Below are 20,702 nucleotides of genomic sequence, written 5' to 3' on the forward strand. Positions count from 1 at the left end.
AGCATTTTGGGCATCGAGGGAGAGAGGAAGAGGAGAGCCATCCGCAGTACCACCACCACCGATGTGGCAGAGAGGGCCTCAAGATGGCTGTGGCTTAAAAGAGGGGAGCCATGGAGTCATAAGTAGCTAGCCATCTGGACACAAGCTGGGGTCTGATCAGCCCCGGCTGGGTCACCTGGAAGAGGTTGTATGATGTTGAAAGACCCGAAACACCCGATGATTCCAGGAACATCACTGAAGATGTGTCCAGAAGCACCAATAGATGTATGTACACAGCTGTTATTTGGCATGATTTGGTAGGTTATTTTTGGGTCTGCAAACGCTCACAAAATTTTCCCATATAAATAAATGGTAATTGCTTCTTCGCTTTACGACATTCCAGCTTACGAACTGTTTCACAGGAACGCTCTACCTTCAGATGGCAAGGGAAACCTGTAGTGAACAGCAACAATGCGTGAGGTGGGCCCAGCCTGGAAGTAACACAAATTTTTCAGTACAGATTTCTCATGATATACCAAATACAGAAGCGTCACATTGCTTTTCAACAATTAGACAATGCTTCAAGCAAAGTCTAAAAGAACGATGGGTTAGCAAGAGATGAGATGTTTCCATGAAGCACTGGGATCAAATATTTATAATAAGCAATTCATTTCTTGAATTAAGCCTGTAATCCCTCAACTGCCCTTCTTGCTGTTGAGCACCCCGCCAATTCCCCCTTTATCTTTATTACCCCCCTCAAAACTCCCATTGGTGCTCACAAGCTAGTGTATGAACGGCAAGGGGGGGGGGGGGGGAGGAGGAATCACTCAAATTCATCTTGAATCAAGGAAATGAACCCCTTAACTTAGGGAGCCGTTTCACCAGAGATCTATAGTCATGTTTCAAGGACAAGAGTAATTAGATGGATCAGTTCAAATACCAACTATAGCCTTTGAGATGCCTTCCTGCTTTGTCATTCAATCAAATAGGAAAATAAAAGATGAAAACTAGTGAAAGGACAAGAAAAAAAATACAGGATCATTATGACATGCACTGACAGTAACAAACAAGCCTTTGATCTGTGGATTATCAATAAGGGTGACTACTAAGTAACTTGTATGCAGAGCAATCTTTTGGGTGATTAAACTCCATGCCTGAAATACATGGCAAATGAGCAAAAATTAATTTACTTTTAGAATTCTACAAATGAATTTCAAAATGCACATAAATCATTGATCTATTCCATTTGTCAGAGGAATGAGCTTTACAGTGGTGGAAACAAAACTCAAAAAGATAAAAGCACCAATAGAAATAGGATTTTAGAAAAAAAACAAAAGATCTGCACAGATGTGAACACAAATCATCATTCAGTGATGAACTAATGTCTATATACCATAAAGTAATCATTGTGGTTACTGGTTAAAAATCATCTGTCAGATTTAAGACCACCACGACCATTACATGAAAAACAAAAAAAAATCCCAGTCTAAACTCTGGAGCAGAAGGATGTCACAGTAGTAACTACAGTGCCAGAATGAAGTGAATGCACCAGGGAAAATGAGATCAGTCAAATTCCTCTGCAACTGAATTCCAGACTTTGTAACAGGAAGACCAATCTGTGCAGATTGGTAATAACATCTCTTCCTTACTGACAAAAGGACGATACAACCATTGTTGGCAGAATCTCGGATGCAGACAAGAGAGCAAGTTATACCAGCTAGTTGAGTGGTATCACAGCAACAACCTTGCACTCAACGTCAGTAAGTTGAGAGTTGATTGTGGACTTCAGAAAGGGTAAGACAAAAAAAACACCAACCAATCCTCATAGAGGGACCCAATATCTGAGGATCTAACCTGGTCCCAACATATCGATACAGCTATAAAGGCCGCAAGACTGCAGCTATATTTCATTAGTTTAGGGAAATCTGGTTTGTCACCCAAAACATTCGAAAACTTCTACAGATGTATCATGGAGAGCAAATTGAAAGCCTGCATCACCGTCTGCTATGGTGGGGGGTGGGGGGGGAAGAAGGGGGAAACTACTGAACAGGATCAAAAATTATTCAGCTCCATGGTATCCAAGACATTCTCAGAAAGGTGGCAACCATTATTACGGGCCCCATCACCCAGGACATGCCCTCTTCTCATTGTTACTGTCAGAAGAGAGGTACAAAAACATGAGGGCACACACTCAGCAATTCAGGAAAAGCTTCTTCCCCTCTGCCATCGGATTCCTAAATTAACATTGAACCCATGCTCCATATCTCACTCTTTTTAGTATTTCTGTTTTAGCACTATTCTTAATTTAACTATTTAATATACACATATACTTCCTGCGACAGATTTTTAAAAAAATATATTTACCATGTATTACATTGTATCGCTGCCACTAAGTTAACAAATTTCACAACACATGCTGGTGATAATTAAACCGGATTCCGATTCTACGTTTGATGAGCTGTTTCATCATCATTACAGAAAATATTTACCAATGGATTTTGAAATTGACAGGTGATTTGTGTGTGGCAAGCATGGCAAATTAAAAAAAAAGCTGTTGCTCTAAATGCATGTCTCAAAATATGTGGTGATTCACTCACTTACATTCTGCAAAGACAAGAATAAAATTGAGGAGTACTGAACTGGCCAATATGAAAACTGTACAAGAATGCTGAAGTTCTGAATCTGCAGTTTGCTGACTAGACTCTAGCTCGCATTAAGATGTGTTTTTGGCCGCTTCTTTTTTTTATTGTTATTTTGATTTGGGGTGACCTGCAGATAACGAGCACTGAGCTGAACTGAATGTGCCTGGATTTCAATTTAGTGTTTTATATTGAGTTTTTCACTCTCTTTTGGTGCCATTTGCACGATTTTTTCTATTTTGTGTATGAGGAAGGGGTTTTCTGTTTTTCTTTGAACAGGTTCCATGGTTTTCTTTGTTTCATGGCTGCCTGTGGGGAAGACAAATCTCAGGGTTGTATACTGCCTACATACTTTGATAATAAATGTACTTTGAATAAACTGCTAAGATTCCCTTCAGAAATTAGTGTAATGGATTCCCTGGGCGCAAAGATTTTGTTCCCATCCAAAAAACAACTAATAACACTACTGAAAAGGGGTAGCAACACAGACAATTTTAAGACCTGATTTTGCAGTTCAGCGTAAGTCAATTTGTGCTACTGCAAAATACAATAAACTCTTGTTAATTAAGCCTTGGGTTAATCGGGCCAACTCTTAAAAAAATAAAAACTAATCCGGAAAATTGCCAGGAATCCCTTTATTTGGGACACTATGCCATTTAACTGGGGCAGGAGACTGCTGGTGAACAGGTTCTAACTAGCATCAGCCACAAGCAGTAGTGTGGCCATTAGACGTTACACAGTGGTTAGAGTGATCAGTATTCGAATAGTGTCTGGTACATGTGTTTGCATTCAAAAAGCAGTATTTTATGTTACTGATAGCTGGTGAAAAATAAGCAAGACGATTCAGAAGTGTTTTGCTTACTGCAATTTCAAGCATTCAGGTTTGCAGATGCCAAAAATGGCCATGAGTGAAAATGAAATGATTTTACTACTTCAACAAATTAGGAACTATGCAGAATATGAAGCTATTGACTGTCATGTTTTGTAACTTCAAAACATTAAACTAATTACAATAAAAAGACAGGAGTCCAAAATCATGATTGCTTAGTTTGTTTTTACTTTAAGTGAGGCACCTACTAATCATGTGGTAGTGTCATAGCACACGCAATTCACAAATTATATATGTAAAATTCAAGGAACATATTACATACACACACTTAAGTTTTATTTATATATTAAAACATACATACACTTATAGTGTATATATACACTATTATGTAAGTTTGTAGTTGGAGGATGAAATCATCGATAGCATTGTACGAAGGTAGTCCATTATCTGCACCAGGTGTCTGCGCTGATTTTGTTCCTGGACGAATTCTTCCACTGATAACCATTAGGAATGTACACAGTTTTATAGTACTATTGGTAGTCTTCGAATTTGTTCTGTATTTTATTTAAATTCATAATTTGTTACTCAGTTTGTCTTTTTTAATATATACCTTTTAACTATTTCCACAAAACTTCGGATAATTGGGGCAGCCACTTAACTGGGCCAAAATGTACAGGTCTATGTCCCAATTAGCCAGAATACAATATATTACAAAAGCTGCTTTTGCAAATGTACTAACTGGGCCTTCAGCTGATAGGCCCAGCCTCTCTAAAACCCTTCACTATAAGCATCTTGAACCCAAATAACCCCCTTTTTTTATGATTTTATTTTGTCAAAGCTGTTATTTAATAACAAATAACTTTGTTAAAGCATTTTATGACTGCGTAACTGAGCAGAGCATTTATCAAGCACACTTGAGACAAAAACAAGATAGGGACTTCACTTAAAAAATTACATTAATCTAAAAACAACTTCCATTTATAGGTCTGATTTCAGGAAGCTAAATATTTAAAGCATTACTATGGACTTTATAAAACTAGTGCAAGCACTAAATAACACTGATTATTTAAGCCAAAACATTGGCTCATGTTTTTCTCGAAATAATCTGTACCAATGGCTTTGAAGACAATATCTGCAACATTACAGGCAAAAAGACTTGGATAGTTAAAAGCATAATTTAACAAAAGACTTGAGCTTTGTCTCTAAAAACTGTGAAAAAAAAACACAGCATAAACAGCATGTCTTTCCCTGTAATGCACACATCTTTTTAAAAAAACCTATACGTAATTTGAAATTCAGTACAAAGTGAAAATTCTATAAGATCTTAAAACTCTACACCCCAGATCATTGTGAGTGTATAGTTAAGAGGTTTGTAAAGTGATAGTTATGGACACGGGGAATGAAGACTGGAAGACAGGGGGAATGTAGTACCTCTAAACAAAACGGGTGACAATATACAGACCCTCATTTCAATTTGAATGGGTAAATTAATGAAATTGATCTGAGTATACTTGGATCTCGGTAATACAATCAAATTCATCAATTGTAGTAGAGAGGTGGAAGGTACAGGTGTCCCCCGCTTTTCGAACGTTCGCTTTACGAAATCTCACTGTTATGAAAGACCTACATTAGTACCGTTTTCACTTTCAGAAGGTGTTTTCACTGTTACGAAAAAAAAAGCAGCGCGCGCCCTGAGCAGCCGCTCTCCCCAGATTCGGAACGGCATTCTCGCCGGCACTGCTTAAACACGTGCCTGTGAGCAGTTGTTTGCAAGATGAGTTCTATGGTATCGGAAAAGCCTAAAAGAGCTCGTAAGGGTGTTACACTTGGCGTAAAACTAGACATAATTAAGCGTTTCGATCATGGTGAATGAAGTAAGGACGAAGTGAGTTCAGCTTGTGGAAGCTGACGAACATGATGTTGAAGAGGTTTTGGCATCCCATGACCAAGAACTGATAGATGAAGAGCTGATGCAATTGGAAGAGGAAAGGATAATAATTGAAACTGAATGCAGTAGCGAACAGACCGAAAGTGGTCGTCCAGGAACTGAACGTGAAGCAACTGCGTGAGATTTTCGCTGCAATGATAAAGTACGACTTTAATTTTGAAAGGGTATGTATGTTTAGGAGATACTTGCAGTATGGTTTGAGTCCTCACAAAGAACTATATGATAGAAAAATGCGCGGCGCTCAGCAGTCAAGTAAGCCTTCCGCATCAGCCACAGCAGACGACGAACCTCGACCTTCGACATCGAGGCAGGCAGTCATAGGAGAAGATGAGCTACCTGCTCTAATGGAAACAGACGACGACATGACACCCCAGTGTCCCACCACCCCGCGATTCGCAGAGAATGCAGCGGTAGCCGGGAGGCACACAGCACATCTTTAAGAAAAAAGCCGAAATAAACATGCTAATTAATTAGGTGCCGCCCGACACGTAATTAATTAGCATGCTTATTTCGGCTTTTTTCTTAAAGATGTGCTGGATGCCTCCTGGCTACCGCTGTACCCCTGCACTCTTCGGTATCTGTTGGCGGCCTGGAGGGTGGGGGCCACTGCACCACCCAACCTGCGACGACTCAGTCTAACACACCACCATCAGTGTGCTCAGCGCTGAACCAATTCTGGTAAGTGATACTACACTGTACATACATTATTTCTACTTTATATGGGCTGTGTATATTTACATGTTATTTGGTATGATTTGGCAGCTACATAGCTTAAAGGTTACTGGAGAGCGCATGCGTGAGATTTTCTGCCAACGGCGCTTGCGCGAGATTTTCGCTACGGAGAACAGAGCAGTAATGATTGTGGAAAAGTATTTCTACTTTATATAGGCTGTGTATTTATCATATCATTCCTGCTTTTACTATATGTTACTGTTATTTTAGGTTTTGTGTTATTTGGCATGATTTGGTGGGTTATTTTTGGGTCTGCGAAAGCTCACACATTTTTCCCATATAACTAAATGGTAATTGCTTCTTCGCTTTATGACATTTCGGCTTACGAACTGTTTCATAGGAACGCTCTACCTTCGAATGGCGGGGGAAACCTGTACCACTAAAAACAACTTTGATTTCTTAGACAAATTACCACCACCAAGTTCCTTATGAGAAGCACCATCACATTACATGGTTAAGCTTACAAATATACATACTTGAAGAATATCTACATGAATAATTGATTACATGATGCAGTGAAAAAGAAATTAGCTAAAAAGGTGCCACAAGACTGGGGTGTGGAAAACAAAATGATGAGTGTGGTGCTCATAACTCAGGTTTGTGTCACTGCCACTGCCAACCTAGTGCTGGTGTGTTAAACTTCAGATGCAAATTGGTTATATTTTCAACTACACTTCAGATCAGATGCAGGAGTTTTAAAAACAATGAGTGATCATTTCAAACATATTTCTCAAAGTTATGAAGGTAATCACAATGAAATCTAAGAAACAACAAAACTAAATTTGCATGAAGTTTTTCACATCACATCCTTAAAAACTTGAACCAAGTAGATATTAAGATGGAGGTGACATGTTTTTGAACACAAAAGCAGTTAAATCCCCAAAATTGGGTGAGATCCATTCCAAAAGGCTGTGAAAAAAAAACAAAGGAGGAGAGTGATTGTTGTCACAGAGAGAGTGATTTTGGAAGAGTGGCAATGATTTTTCTATCACTGGCAAGATATCAGAAGACTGGAAGTGTGATGTTCAATTATTAAAGAGCAGGGGTAAACCTGGTAACTATTGGCCATCAAGTACATCAGTGGTAGAGAAATTATTACAAACTTTGTGGATAAAATTCTAAGAAACAGGACTGATTAGTGATAGTCAACATGGCTAATAATAATAGGCTCTAATAATAGGTTGGTATAAAAAGTTAAGACAATGGGACACAAAACAAGCTGGCTAACTAAATCTAAAATTAGCTTGGTAACAGAAGGCAGAGGATAATCGTGAAAGACCTTTCTTGTTTGGAAGTGTACATTTAGCATGAACCATAGAGATCAGTTGGAACTTTTTTGTGCTATGGAATACAATTGACTTGGATGTGGTTGTAGGATTAATAATTAATGTTTGAAGATGACAAAATTTGGTGGTGTTATGGATAGTGATCAAGGTTATCACAGTTCATTGGTAGATTGAATTTAATCCTGAGGTGATGCATTTGGGAAATTAAACATGGATAGAAAATATACAATAAATGGTAGGGCACTAACGAATGATAAACAGAGACCTGGGGTTGTATTGTGTACAAGCTCTGGTCACCACACCACAGGAAGAATGTGATTACACTGAGGAAGAGAAGAGATTCACCAAGATGTTAACTGAATTATAAGACTTCGAGAGACTTCCGGTAGAGCTCATTGAGTGAAGTCGTGCTCTTGACTCGCTCCATTACCTCTGAGTTTTTTTTCCTATGATCAGCTATATTTAACTAACCATCAAGGCATCGACTTTTACAATAATCTGAAACAAATTGGGCTTTTTGATATTCGGATGCTTTCGAGGTCTGCTATGTCTAAGAACGGAAAAAATGGGAAAGACGGCAAACTTCTGGTTAGACGGAAAGGTACCGATCTCCCTCCGAGTGAATCACCGTTGACTCTGAAAGCTATATCGGATCTAGTTCAAGGGAAATTTCAACCTCTATAACAGAGCTGATTCCTGCAGAAACTTCAATTAATTTCCAGAAAATTGCAGATTCAATCGATAAAATGCAAACATCTATCACGGAACATCAGTCGACTATATCTAATCTTCAAAAATCCACGCAACAAAATGAACTCAAGATGGAGAAAATTGAAGAAACTATTACTTCAATGAAGAAAAAACTGGACTTTCTTACTTTTAAAAACACTGACTTAGAATCCAGAATGCGACGGCAGAATATTCGAATTATTGGTGTTTGTGAAGCTGTTGAATCTGACAACCCTATAAAGTTTTTTTCTCAACTTTTAAAAGATGCATTTCCTACCGTATTTCCTGACCAACCACCGTTATTGGATCGGGCTCACAGAGTTCCATCATATTCGTCTAAGTCAGATAAACCTCGACATGTCATTTTACGTTTTCATTACTTTCAAGACAAGGAGAAACTGCTTCGATTTGTTCGATCTAAAGGTTACATTGATTTTTTGGATCTTCAGTTCCGATTCGTGGAGGACTTCAGCAAATAGATTCAGGATCAACGGGTTCGTTACAGATCTGTGATGTCGGAACTCTACAAGATGGATTTAAAACCAGCGCTGCTTTACCCGACGCGTTTAAGGATTCATATGCCTGATGGAGCCCTTCGTTTTTTTGAATCTCCATCGGATGCCCAGAGTTATCTGGATCAATTTTCACCTTCAACATCTTAATCGTAATTTTTAATTATCTCCGTTTGATCGGAGGTTGTGAATCTGTCGGGTTTAATTTTTGGTTGCTTTATATGGGCAGAAAAGTTTATTTTTGATTAATTAATATGGTTGCCAAACTTTCTTTCTAACTGCGTCATTCCTTTCTTTTTCCTTGGTGATTCTGGGTGGTTATTCCCTCAGCATCATTTCGTGTATTTCCTTTGAGGCCTTAAATTTCGTAGTCTTTAAATGTACTTTTTTCTGTAGGTTTTCCTAACTAGTTTATATTAATAATTTCGTTTCTTTTTTTTTGGTTATCATAGGGTCTGTGGTCTGTTACGGTTTTCTTTATATTTTCCGGCTTTTTCTCTGTTTTATATCCTGTTTGTCTGAACTGATCTACTTTTTTTTTTATTCTTTTACTGTTTTATAACTAGCTGATCTTTTTTATATTTACACTTTTTTTAGTGAGCGTCTATCGGAAGTCATGGGGGTAGTTTTAGTGCTTGATTCTTTCTGGCGGGTCTGCTTTAGATTTAGCCTTGCGGTCATGGGGTGGGGGGTGGTGGGAGGGGCTTCATGTTTTAGTTTTTTTCTTCTTGGGCTATTTACATTACTGAAGCATTGGTTGCGTTCTCCTACCCGTTATCTCTGGTTTGTTCTGTTCCCTTTCCCGGTTCCTGGGTCGAACCTATCGTCAATCCTCTTTTTTGCCGGTTGACTTTAGGGTCTATGGAGTCTATTATTAACTTTGTCTCCTGGAATACTAATGGTCTTAATCATCCTATTAAAAGGAAAAAAGTTTTTAAAGTATTCCGGAGACTTAAAGCACATGTTCTATTTTTACAAGAGACCCATGTGCGGAGGGGGGACAGACTACGTTTTTTTAAATTCTGGAAGGGACAACAGTTTCATTCAATTTCTAATGCTAAGATTCAAGGCGTCTCTATTTTTATAGACTCCTCAGTTACTTTTGTACAACATGATATTATCTCTGATCCGAATGGTAGATTTCTACTGGTTAGTGGTCTACTATTCAATAAAAAGGTAGTTTTGGTTAACGTTTATGCTCCCAATATGGACTGTCCGGAATTTTATAAACCATTATTTAATTGGTTCCTGAATTTGAATGAGCTTTCATTGATCTAGGGCGGAGATCTTAATACTTGCTTATCTCCAGTTTTGGACCGTTCGGCTCCACTACGGACCTTACCCAATAAATCTGCAACTTTGATTAATTCATTCCTCTCTGATTCTGGGTTGACGGACATTTGGCGTTTTTTGCATCCTCAGGAAAAAGATTTTTCTTTTTTTTCCACATGTTCACTATTCCTATTCAAGAATTGATTATTTTTTTTTATTGACTCTCGGCTTATCTCTTCAGTGATTAAATGTGATTATGATTCTATAACCATTTCAGATCATGCTCCACTTAAGCTTTCTATTAAAATTCAGGTCAATACACAAAATAATAGGCAATGGCGTTTTAATTCGTTGCTACTTCAGGACTCGGATTTTGTTAACTTTATGAATGAACAGATTGATCTCTTTTTTACAATCAACTACACAGAGGATATTTCTGTGAACATTCTTTGGGATACTTTTAAAGCTTATATTCGTGGTCAGATTATCTCGTATTCTGCTGCTTTGAGGAAGAAGTTGAAGCAGGAGGAGTTGGTAATTGTGGACAAGATTAAGGAAATTGATAAGAAATATGTTACAGCTTCCTCTGAGGAGTTGTATAAACAAAGAACTGAACTTCAAATGGAACACAGTTTATTACTTTCGTCCTCGATTGTAAACCAATTAAAGAAAACAAGAAGTGAATTTTATGTACACAGTGACAAGGTTGGTAAACTGTTGGCTAACCAACTGAAGTCTAATTATACTAAATCTCAAATTAATCAGACTTATAATCAAAATGATCGACTGACATTTGATCATGCGGAGATCAAACCTTCTTTGATTTTTATTCTTCCTTATATCAATCTGAGTCTTTACGAGACTCTAAATATATGAATGACTTTTTAGATAACCTAGATTTCCCTGAGATTTCACAGGATATGTCTTCTATGCTTGATACTCCTATTACTACTGATGAGATTAAGAATGTTATTTCCTCTATGAACCTGGGGAAAGCTCCTGGCCCTGATGGGTTTACCGTGGAATTTTATAAGTTTTTTGCACCTTCATTAATCCCTTGGTTCTGTAGGGTTTTGGAGGCTTCATTAAAACTTGGTAAACTTCCCGAATCCTTTTATAGAGCGTCAATCTCTCTAATATTAAAGAAGGATAAAGATCCTGCTCAATGTGCATCTTATAGACCAATACCTTTATTAAATGTTGATTCTAAAATTTTTCCTAAATTATTAGCAAACAGATTAGAAAAAGTACTTCCTTTTATTATTTCGGAAGACCAAACGGGTTTTATTAAAAGTCGTTACTCTTTCTATAACATTCGCACACTTTTAAATATTGTTTATACCCCCTCACAAAAGGTTCCTGAGTGTGTTATCTCTTTAGATGCTGAAAAAGCTTTTGATAGAGCAGAATGGCCTTACTTATTTACGGTGCTTGAAATGTTTAATTTTAGCTCGAAATTTATATCCTGGATCAAACTGTTACATCATTCTCCTCTGGCCTTGGTTCGTACTAACTCTTTAAGCTCACCTTTTTTCCCCTCTTTTTCGAGGTACTCGACAAGGTTGTCCTCTTAGTCCTTTATTATTTGATACTGCATTAGAACCTCTTGCAATTGCCATTCGAGAATCTCCAAATATTATTGGGATAACTCGGGACTTAAAGTCCCATAAAATATCACTCTATGCTGATGAATTACTTTATATATTTCTAATCCTCAAAAATCTATCCCTGCTTTAGATTTATTAGCACAATTTAGTCTTTTTTCAGGTTATAAATTAAATCGTAGTAAGAGTGAACTTTTCCCAATTAATAAACAACTTCCCTTGTATCATAACTTTCCGTTTAAATTGATTAATAATTATTTCTCATATCTTGGGATTAAAATTACTTGTAAATACAAAGATTTATTTAAGACTAATTTTTTACCCTTAATTGATCATATTACTCAACTTTCATCTAAATGGTTTCCATTATATTTAACTTTGATTAGTCATATTAATGCAGTTAAAATGTTTATTCTGCCAACATTTTTATATATATTTCAGGCATTACCGATTTTTGTTCCAAAATCTTTTTTTGATAAAGTTGACTCTAAAATTTCTTCATTTATTTGGCAAAATAAAAACCCGAGATTGGGTAAAATACATTTACAGAAAGCCAAGAGAGATGGAGGTTTGGCATTACCTAACTTTAGATTCTATTATTGGGCAATTAATATTCGACATATGAAATTTTGGTTACTTGACCAAGATACACTATCCATTCCTAAATGGGTAGTACTGGAATTACAATCTGCTCAGGGCTATGCACTTGGCTCTATTTTAGGTTCCTCTCTTCCTTTTGATTTGAAACGCCTCAAACTGGTCTCTAACCCGATAGTTAAATATACCTTGCGTATTTGGTTTCAATTCAGAAAATTTTTTGATCTCAACCAATTTGGGCTAGCGATCCCTATTTTAGGTAACATTTTTTCCTCCCTCTTTCACAGATCGTGCGTTTCAAATTTGGAAGAGTAAGAGTATTTCACAGTTTTTGGATTTATTTTTAGATGGTTCCCTTATGTCTTTTGAACAATTATCTGATAAATATAATTTACCAAGAATACATTTTCTTAGATATCTTCAAGTTAGAAATTTCCTAAGTCCTATACCTGCTTCCTTTCCAATGCTCCCTCCTACATATATTTTAGATATTATAATTAACCTTAATCCATGTCAGAAAGGTGCAACGGCTATTATTTATAATATTATTATGAAACATAGGAAAGCTCCAATTGATAAGATTAGGTCAGATTGGGAACAAGAATTGGATTCTATTATTTCCGTGGATGACTGGGGGCAGATTTTACAATTAGTCAATACTTCCTCTATCTGTGCTAAACATTCCCTAATTCAATTTAAAGTTGTTCATAGAGCACATATGTCCAAAGATAAATTAGCTCGTTTTTATTCTCATATTAATCCTTTTTGTGATAGATGTCTGGGGCAGATAGCCTCTTTAACTCATATGTTTTGGTCTTGTCCTACTCTGGAAACTTTCTGGAGAGACATTTTTAATATTATCTCAAAGGTATTGAATTATAGATATCTCTCCTCATCCTATTACTGCTATCTTTGGATTACCTAAAATTTCCAGTAATCTTTCCCCTTCAGCCCGTAGAATGATTGCATTTCTTACTTTAAAGGCGAAAAGATGTATCTTACAACATTGGAAAGAGCCTAATGCTCCAACTACCTTTTTTTGGTTTTCACAGACGATATTATGCTTAAATTTGGAGAAAATTATAAGTAATCTTTCCTCACTTAAATTTGAACAGACCTGGAGATCTTTTATTCAATATTTTCATTTAATGTAATTTTTTTTCTCTTTTGTTCCATATTTATATTCCCTTGCCTTTTTTTTTTTAAAACTGTTTTTAATGGAGGTCGGGTTTGAGGACGTGATCTTAAGTTCTTTAACTCTACCTGTTTCCAAGTTAGCCCATTGCTTTTAGTTTAGTTGCACGGTGGGTTTTTTTTGGGGTTTTTTTCCTTTTCTCTATTGATTGAGAGAGATATATATATTTTATATATATATATATATTTTTATATAAATTAGTATACTATTATTTTACCATATTATTTTATGTTTAAATTGCACTGTTTGTATCAATTTTTTCTTCTGTATTAATATCTCCTGTAATTTCTAGCAGTGTATTAGTGCCTTTATGGTTTACCCTTTGTATACTTATTCAATAAAAAGATTTAAAAAGAAAGAAAAGACTTCAGTTAGGGGTAAAGATTGGATAGGTTGGGCTTGTTCTCCCTGCAGCAAAGGAGACAGAGGAGACACCCAACAGAATGATGTAAGATATTGGGAAGCATACATACTGCAGATAATCTAAAACACTGCTCCCCATGGTAGGGTATCAAAATCAAGAGGGCATATGCTTATGGTGAGAAGGGGTTTTAAAGGGGATCTCAGGGGTAAGATTTCTTGTTTTTAAACAGTGTTGCTGATATCTGGAACATCCTGACAGTGGAGATGATGGAATAAAACACAATTACTATGTTTAAGAGTCATTTAGACAGACACTTAAATAGGCAAGGCATAGAAGAGCCCCAATGCAGACAAATGGGATTAGTGCAGATGAGCTAAAAAGGTCTGTATATACACAGTTGGCCAAAGTACCTTTTCAGAACTATACAACTATATTATGACAGACAATCGAAAAAATGGTATACTCAACTTCATTAGAAACAAGTCATCCCTTACCTGCAATGTTTTGAATTGATTTTGTGTCGGCTGGATTGATGCATTTAACGAGTTCCCAGGACCCAAAGTATTTGATGTTCCAACTCCAGTCTTTCCATCAAACTTTTCACCAAGAGTGACCATCTTGATTTGTTTCTGCACCTGTGGATCCACACCTTGAAATTGTGATTGGACTTGAAGGTGGGTTGATTGACTTGGTGGCAATGAAAGCACGATGGACTGTCGGGGCTTTCCTAGTGTAGTCACTACAAACTGTTGTCCTACTGTCTCTGATTTAACAGGCTGGCTTGAAGTGGGAAGATCAGAGGGTTCTGATTCTGGATTAAGAGCAACCTGATTTTCTGCTTTAGTTCCAGCAGTTGTACTTGGGTTGCTAATGTTACTTGTAGACTGTGATGCACTGTCAGGATTTACTTCCATTTTTTGCAACGAGTCACTTAAAATAAGTGGAGTACTACTATTTGTCAACACAGTAACATGATCTGCAAGGCTTGACAAAACCTGCGAGTTCTTGCCTTCATCTGGATGTACCATTTCCTCCAATTCAGTTTCCATGGCAACTAAATCCTCATGCTCTGATGTTATTGTGACAGCCTCAATACTGTCATCTTCGTCAACAGTTGTGTCCATTATCTCCTCAGGAAGTAGGCTAATCACTTCAGCCGATACCACTTCCATCTTAATATTGTCGATACTTAGCAAGGCCTAGGTAACTGAAACAAAAAAAAAAACAGCAGAAACCACAGATGCTGCAAATGAAATAATGATGGAAAACTTCTCCCTTGATGCATCCATGGTGGCACAGGTACAATAAGCATTCAAGAAAAAACACTTGCACTTATGTAATGAAATATAGCCAAAAGCTCAAGTTAAAAATAAAAAAGCTACAAATAGATCAATTAAAAAGGAGGGGCTTAAAGGAAAAGTTCTGATAAAGGGCCTTTGATTGGAAACATTAACTGTCTCTTTCCACTGATACTAAATAACCTGCTGAATGCTTCCAGATTTTCAATTTTTGAGTTTCAAAGAAAACCTGACATTAATATAGCACCCTTCATGCCCTTTTCATCAATATCCCATGGTGGAGTAAAACCAATTAAGAATTTGTCATTGTGGTAATGCAGCAAACACAGCAGCTAATTTGCACAGAGGAGGCTGCTGCAAACAGCTAGGCAATTGCAGATACTGAATTTAAGCAACATTGAGGTTCCTAAAATAAATTGTGAACCTCAGGCATCTAATTCAGCAGAAACAGTGGTACAGTGTCTGACCCCAAAGCTTGAGACCTACACAGCTGACAGCACAGCCATAAGTGACAAGGAATAGGTCAGAATTTTAGGAATGTAGAAATCTTAAAAGGTGGGACAAGACTGCAGAGTCTTCTGAACACAGAATGTGAACGTTAAAAATTATTTGGATTCTAAGTTCAAGGCTGAAGAACAGGACTTGACAAATTATAAGAAAGACATGGAAACCTTAAATACACCTTAATACATTGTTGGATTAAGAAAGTGCCAAGATTGGTGATATTGTGTGGGGAGTCATAGGCTTTTATGTGGGATGGGGTCCCGAAACTTCATTCAAATAATTATTTCTAGGTTTATTAATTTATTGTTTTTATTTTGTTTCTGGACTCTATTTTCTTTTTCCATAATGCATTGAGACTTAAAAGTTATCCCTGGTCAAATAAGATGAAGCTGGGCACAATCTAATCTAACCTAAAACATGTTTAAACTTTTTCTTAAAAAAAAAGTGCTCACATAGTTGAAGAGGACAATACTTAAGGTCTTCAATAAGGTAGGAGGTGCCAACTTTCTGAACTGTTTTTTTTCAGATGAAGGTACTGCCAGCAAGCATTTGTTTAGGGAGTTCCAGGATCTGGATTCAGTAACAATGAAAGAAGTGCTATATATTTCCAAGTCAGGATAGTGTGCAACTTGAAAGAGAACATGTAGGCAGTGGTGTGCCCATGCCCTGTTGCTCTTGCCCCTCACAGCTGGAAGTCAAGCAATTCTGATGCACTTGTAGACACCATATACCATAGCCAATGCATTCTGGTGGCATAGGGAATGTATTTTTTTAAATGATGGAAATGAGGTTCCAATCAAGAAGGCTGCTTGGATAATGCTGAGCTTCTTGGGACTATGTCCAAACAGGTATGTGGAGAGTACTCCACACGACATGACTTATACATGGCAGAAAGGCTCTAGATGGCCAAGAGATGAGTGCCTTGCTACAGGATAACCAGCCTTTTACCTGCTCTTGCATACATTATATTTGTGTAGATTCTCCAGTTGAGTTCCATGATAATTCCCAGAGTACTGATGTGTTTTAAGCAACAAAATTGAACATCAAAAGGTACACAAGCAGTGATTGCTTATCCTGCTGAATTTCAAATAGGATTGAATGTTATTTCCTCTTCTGAGGGCACAGCTGAAATTAAAAATATTCTCGGGCGGGGAGGGTGTGAGGAGTCAAGAGATGGTATTGCAAGAGGTTGGTTTTCTGTACATATCTAACATATTCAATATTCCTGCAAACCCTGTGGATGAGTGTGGGGTACGAAAGGAGAGAGCAAACTGACCATAGCACTGTGGTACAGGAACCTACTCAGGTGGTGGAGTCAAAAAGGAATACGACTACAACAGGGGAAAGATACTGTCAGAGGGATAGAGAAACTTCTGCAGCCAGCTGAAAAGAGACCCAAAGGCTTTGATGCACATGTGATGCAACGGTGAAGGAGATCTCTTACAGCCTAGAGAGAAACTCAGAGCAGTTAGGGGAAGATACAGTTGTCATAGACCACTTGTTGATACCCAAGGAAGAGATTCTACTGAAAGTTTTTGCAGTCAAGCACTGAATTAAGAATCTGAACTATAAAACGATCATTTCTGGATTATTACGCAAGCCACAAGTCAATTGGGTCAATGAGATGATAGGCCTTTGATTCACTGGCGATTGGCATCAGTACTGGGAAAAGGGAGCGTTGTTCCATTTGGACATAAAACCTGCTGGGGCTTTAGGAAATCAAGTAAGTAGGGAGTCAAACAGGACATCAAATGTAATAAAGGACTTGAAGAAAGAGGAAAATCCTGGTGAAGGGAACTTTAGGATGTTAGTAAGGATTAAAAAAGATCAGGAAATGTAGAACTAGATCACACCAGAAAGAGACAGAGCAAACTCACAAAATAGCATTGTTAAGATATCTGAAAAGGTGCTGGCTATAAATGCAAATATTTAACTACAATAAGTTGAAAAGTGATAGGTGTAATTACATAATTCTGTGAAGGAGAATTTAAGGAGTGGGTACAGGATGCCTTTTGGATCAGAATGTTGAGCAGCTAAAAACAAACAGGTTATCCCAGATTGGGAGCAACAAACAACTTTCTGAGGAACTCAGCAGGTTGAGAAACACTTGAAGGAGGAAAGGAATTATTGATGTTTCGGGTAAAACCCTGGAATAAGTAAAACATGTTTAGCTAATACTTTCTCCATTGATATTCACTAGGCAAGAGGACATGGGGGCTAGAGACTTAAGGAAGGAATATCTTGATATTATGGAACACACCTGCATCAGGGTGAAGAAAGTATTGAAATATGGTAGTACATTAGGCTCAACGAATTCCCACTGCCATACAGGATTTATCAAATCCTGTCGAAGGATCTCAGCCAGAAGTATCAACTACCCATTTCCCTCCGTAGGCGCTGCCTGACCTGCTGAGTTCCTCCTGCTCCAGGATGAAAAGGAGAAATGCAAAAGGAGGTATTTTTAGACCTTAGTTAGCCAAGGTGAGGTACCAGAAGAGTGGAGAATAGTTAATGTTGTTCCCTTGTTCAAACGGGGAAGTAGGGATAAGCCTAAAACTGCAGGCCAGTGACTGTAGTGATACGGAAATTGTTGGAGGCGATTCCAGGGCACAGGATTTATTTTTACTTAGAAAAGCCAGGATTGATGAGAATGAATCAGCACGAGTTAGTGCAGGATTAATCATGCCACACAAATCTGAATGAAGTTTCTTTTTTGAGGAAGTATCTATGAAAATTGACAAAGGCAAAGTAGCAGACACAGTTTACAAAGCAAAGCTTTTCATCAGGGTTCTGCAAGATAATATTCAGAATTCCACAGAAAATGAAATAATTTCTGCTGAGTAGATGGTGGCGATAGGCTCACTATTTTAAAAAAGGCAGAGAGGAAACAGAAAAATATAGTCATAAAGAAAACAGCAAAAATTTTTTATAAAGGATGGACAGTTCGAAAAAGGATTAAATATAATCAATGATTTCTGGAAGGGAAAGTTTTTGACAAGTGTGCAGGAATTTTTTTGAGGATGTAATTTCGAGAAAAGATGGAGATAAAACAGTAGATTGATGTATTTTGATTTTCAGAAAGTCACCGATGAAGTCTGATATAATAGATTAGACAGCTTCTATCCAGTTGTTGTACTACTGAACAGGAACAACCACCTGGTATGATAAAAGTGGACTCTTGACTTCACAATCCATTTTGTTATGGTCTTGCACCTTACTTTCTCTGTATCTATAACACCTCATTCTGCATTCTGTTACTGCTTTCCTTTGTAGTACCTCGATGCACTGATAAGACTGGTAAAATTTAATTTACCAACTACACTGCGACAATGAAATGATCTATATGGATGGCATACAAAATAGTTTTCCCACTGTACTTAGGTCTCTGTGATAACAAACCAATTTGGAAAAAAAAGCAGAAAGTCAATGTATTATTTAAATGATGTTAGATTGGAAAGTATTGACGTAGAACAGGGGCTCCCGATCTTTTTTTATGCCATTGACCCTACCATTAACTGAGGGATCTGTGACATAGAAAGAGCTGGATGTTGTACATCACTCACTGAAAGCAAACTTGCAGTTATCATGTCAAATCATGTCAGCCTTCGTGAAAGAAGATTAATGTACAGACACAAAAGATGGTTTGCTACAACTTCACAGGGCATTAAAACTGCCATCACTGGAGGAGTGAGTATAGTACAGTCTCCTTACCCTGGAAAAGATGTGCTTGATGTGGAGGGAGTGGAAGAGAGGTTCATTAGATTGTAAGACTGCATTTTAAGGAAAGCTTAGGCTGAATAAGTTTGGATTCACTAAACTTGAAGAGAGTGAGAGGGGATCCAATTGCTGTTGATAAACACAAAATGCTGCAGGAACTCAGCAGACCAGGGCAGCATCTATGGAAAAGAGTAAACAGTCAATGTTGCATGCTGAGACCCTTCTTGCAGTCCTGATGAAGGGTCTCAGCCCAAAATGTCAACTGTTCACTCTTTTCTGGAGACGCTACCTGGCCCGCAGAGTTCCTCCAGCATTTTTGCTGTGTGTTGCCTAGATTTCCAGCATCTGCAGATTTTCTCATGCTGTTTATAAAATTTTGACAGCTAGATTGATGAACCTATGAAGATCATTTCCCCTGGATGGGCCATCTGGAATAAAAACATAGGTCGCAGAGCTAAAGATCTAAGACTCAGATGAGAAATTTGTAGACACTAGTGAGTCTATGGAATTCCTTATCATACAGAGGACAAGTTATTGAATACAATCAAGGAGACAATGTTTGAAAGCAGAGGCAGCAAAGGCTATGGTGTAAGAACATAGCATCAAAGTAGGTGACATTAGACCCACTTCTGCTTCTTTTTTCTTACACCAGATAAATCTGAATCTGTGGAAGGACTATAAGACAAAAAGGGCAAATAAGCAAAAGCTGATGAAGTAGGGCAAGTGATGAGTGCACTTGAACATTACATCTTACTCACGAATTTTAACTTTACCTAAATACATAAAGTTGCATATGGAGTTAAATCCTTTTAACAGTTTGGGAACTTAACCAGAAAGTTGGTCTTATTAAAAAGTTGTTTAGTAACTTACTCTGCTCCAAAGTATCTTTTGTGGTTACATGTTGATATTATCCAATCTTTCCACAATGACATTTCTTCTGTAGACAACAATTATTGGGATCTGTAACAAATTCATAATGAAATGTAGAGTTATTAATATCTATTAACAGTTTCACTTTATGGTGCAAATTCTAAATATTAATAACCAAATAGAATTTATGCAGATATTCTTTTCCATTTTCATTTTGAAAACTCAAGCCAAGGTTTCTATTTGAAATTGGACCAGTTGAATTGAAATTGAGTTGTTGAAACCAAATGTTCAACTACCCTATGGTACCACAACAGACACTGTAGGCCTGGGGCTTATCCTGCTCATTAACAACAAAATTATCAAAGCCATAAATTATGAAAAATGTGAACACTAATCAGTTAAATAAAGTTGTTCTACACTTCAGGATGAATATAGAGTTCAGATGGCATACACCAACATCCAGAGGTCACAAGATCCTTGTGCATCTATTGAGCACAATCCGTAAATCAGATTGAACCATGGTGTTCCACTCGGTGGCCATAAATCCCTTACTCCTTCAAAACTACAAACTGAAACATTTGCCTATTTAATGCATCTGTATCTACCCCAAATTTAAATTCTAAATGA

The 20,702-nt window shown here is 37.3% G+C and overlaps 1 protein-coding gene across 5 annotated transcripts in view; it reads right to left on the minus strand.

The window, feature by feature from the left end:
• The window catches only part of lin54 (lin-54 DREAM MuvB core complex component), an 86,247-nt gene that overhangs the window by 57,668 nt on the left and 7,877 nt on the right, over positions 1-20,702 (minus strand). For all 5 annotated transcript variants that reach the window (XM_072253052.1, XM_072253047.1, XM_072253048.1 and 2 more), the window contains 2 exons: positions 20,076-20,165; positions 14,181-14,893 (listed from right to left, as the gene is read on the minus strand). In XM_072253052.1, the coding sequence (XP_072109153.1) occupies positions 14,181-14,858 (678 nt within the window). In that variant the 5' untranslated portion in view covers positions 14,859-14,893; positions 20,076-20,165. The remainder of the gene's footprint in view (positions 1-14,180; positions 14,894-20,075; positions 20,166-20,702) is intronic.

The sequence above is a fragment of the Mobula birostris genome, chromosome 3, assembly GCF_030028105.1.
Source record: "Mobula birostris isolate sMobBir1 chromosome 3, sMobBir1.hap1, whole genome shotgun sequence".
Classification (NCBI taxonomy): domain Eukaryota; kingdom Metazoa; phylum Chordata; class Chondrichthyes; order Myliobatiformes; family Myliobatidae; genus Mobula; species Mobula birostris.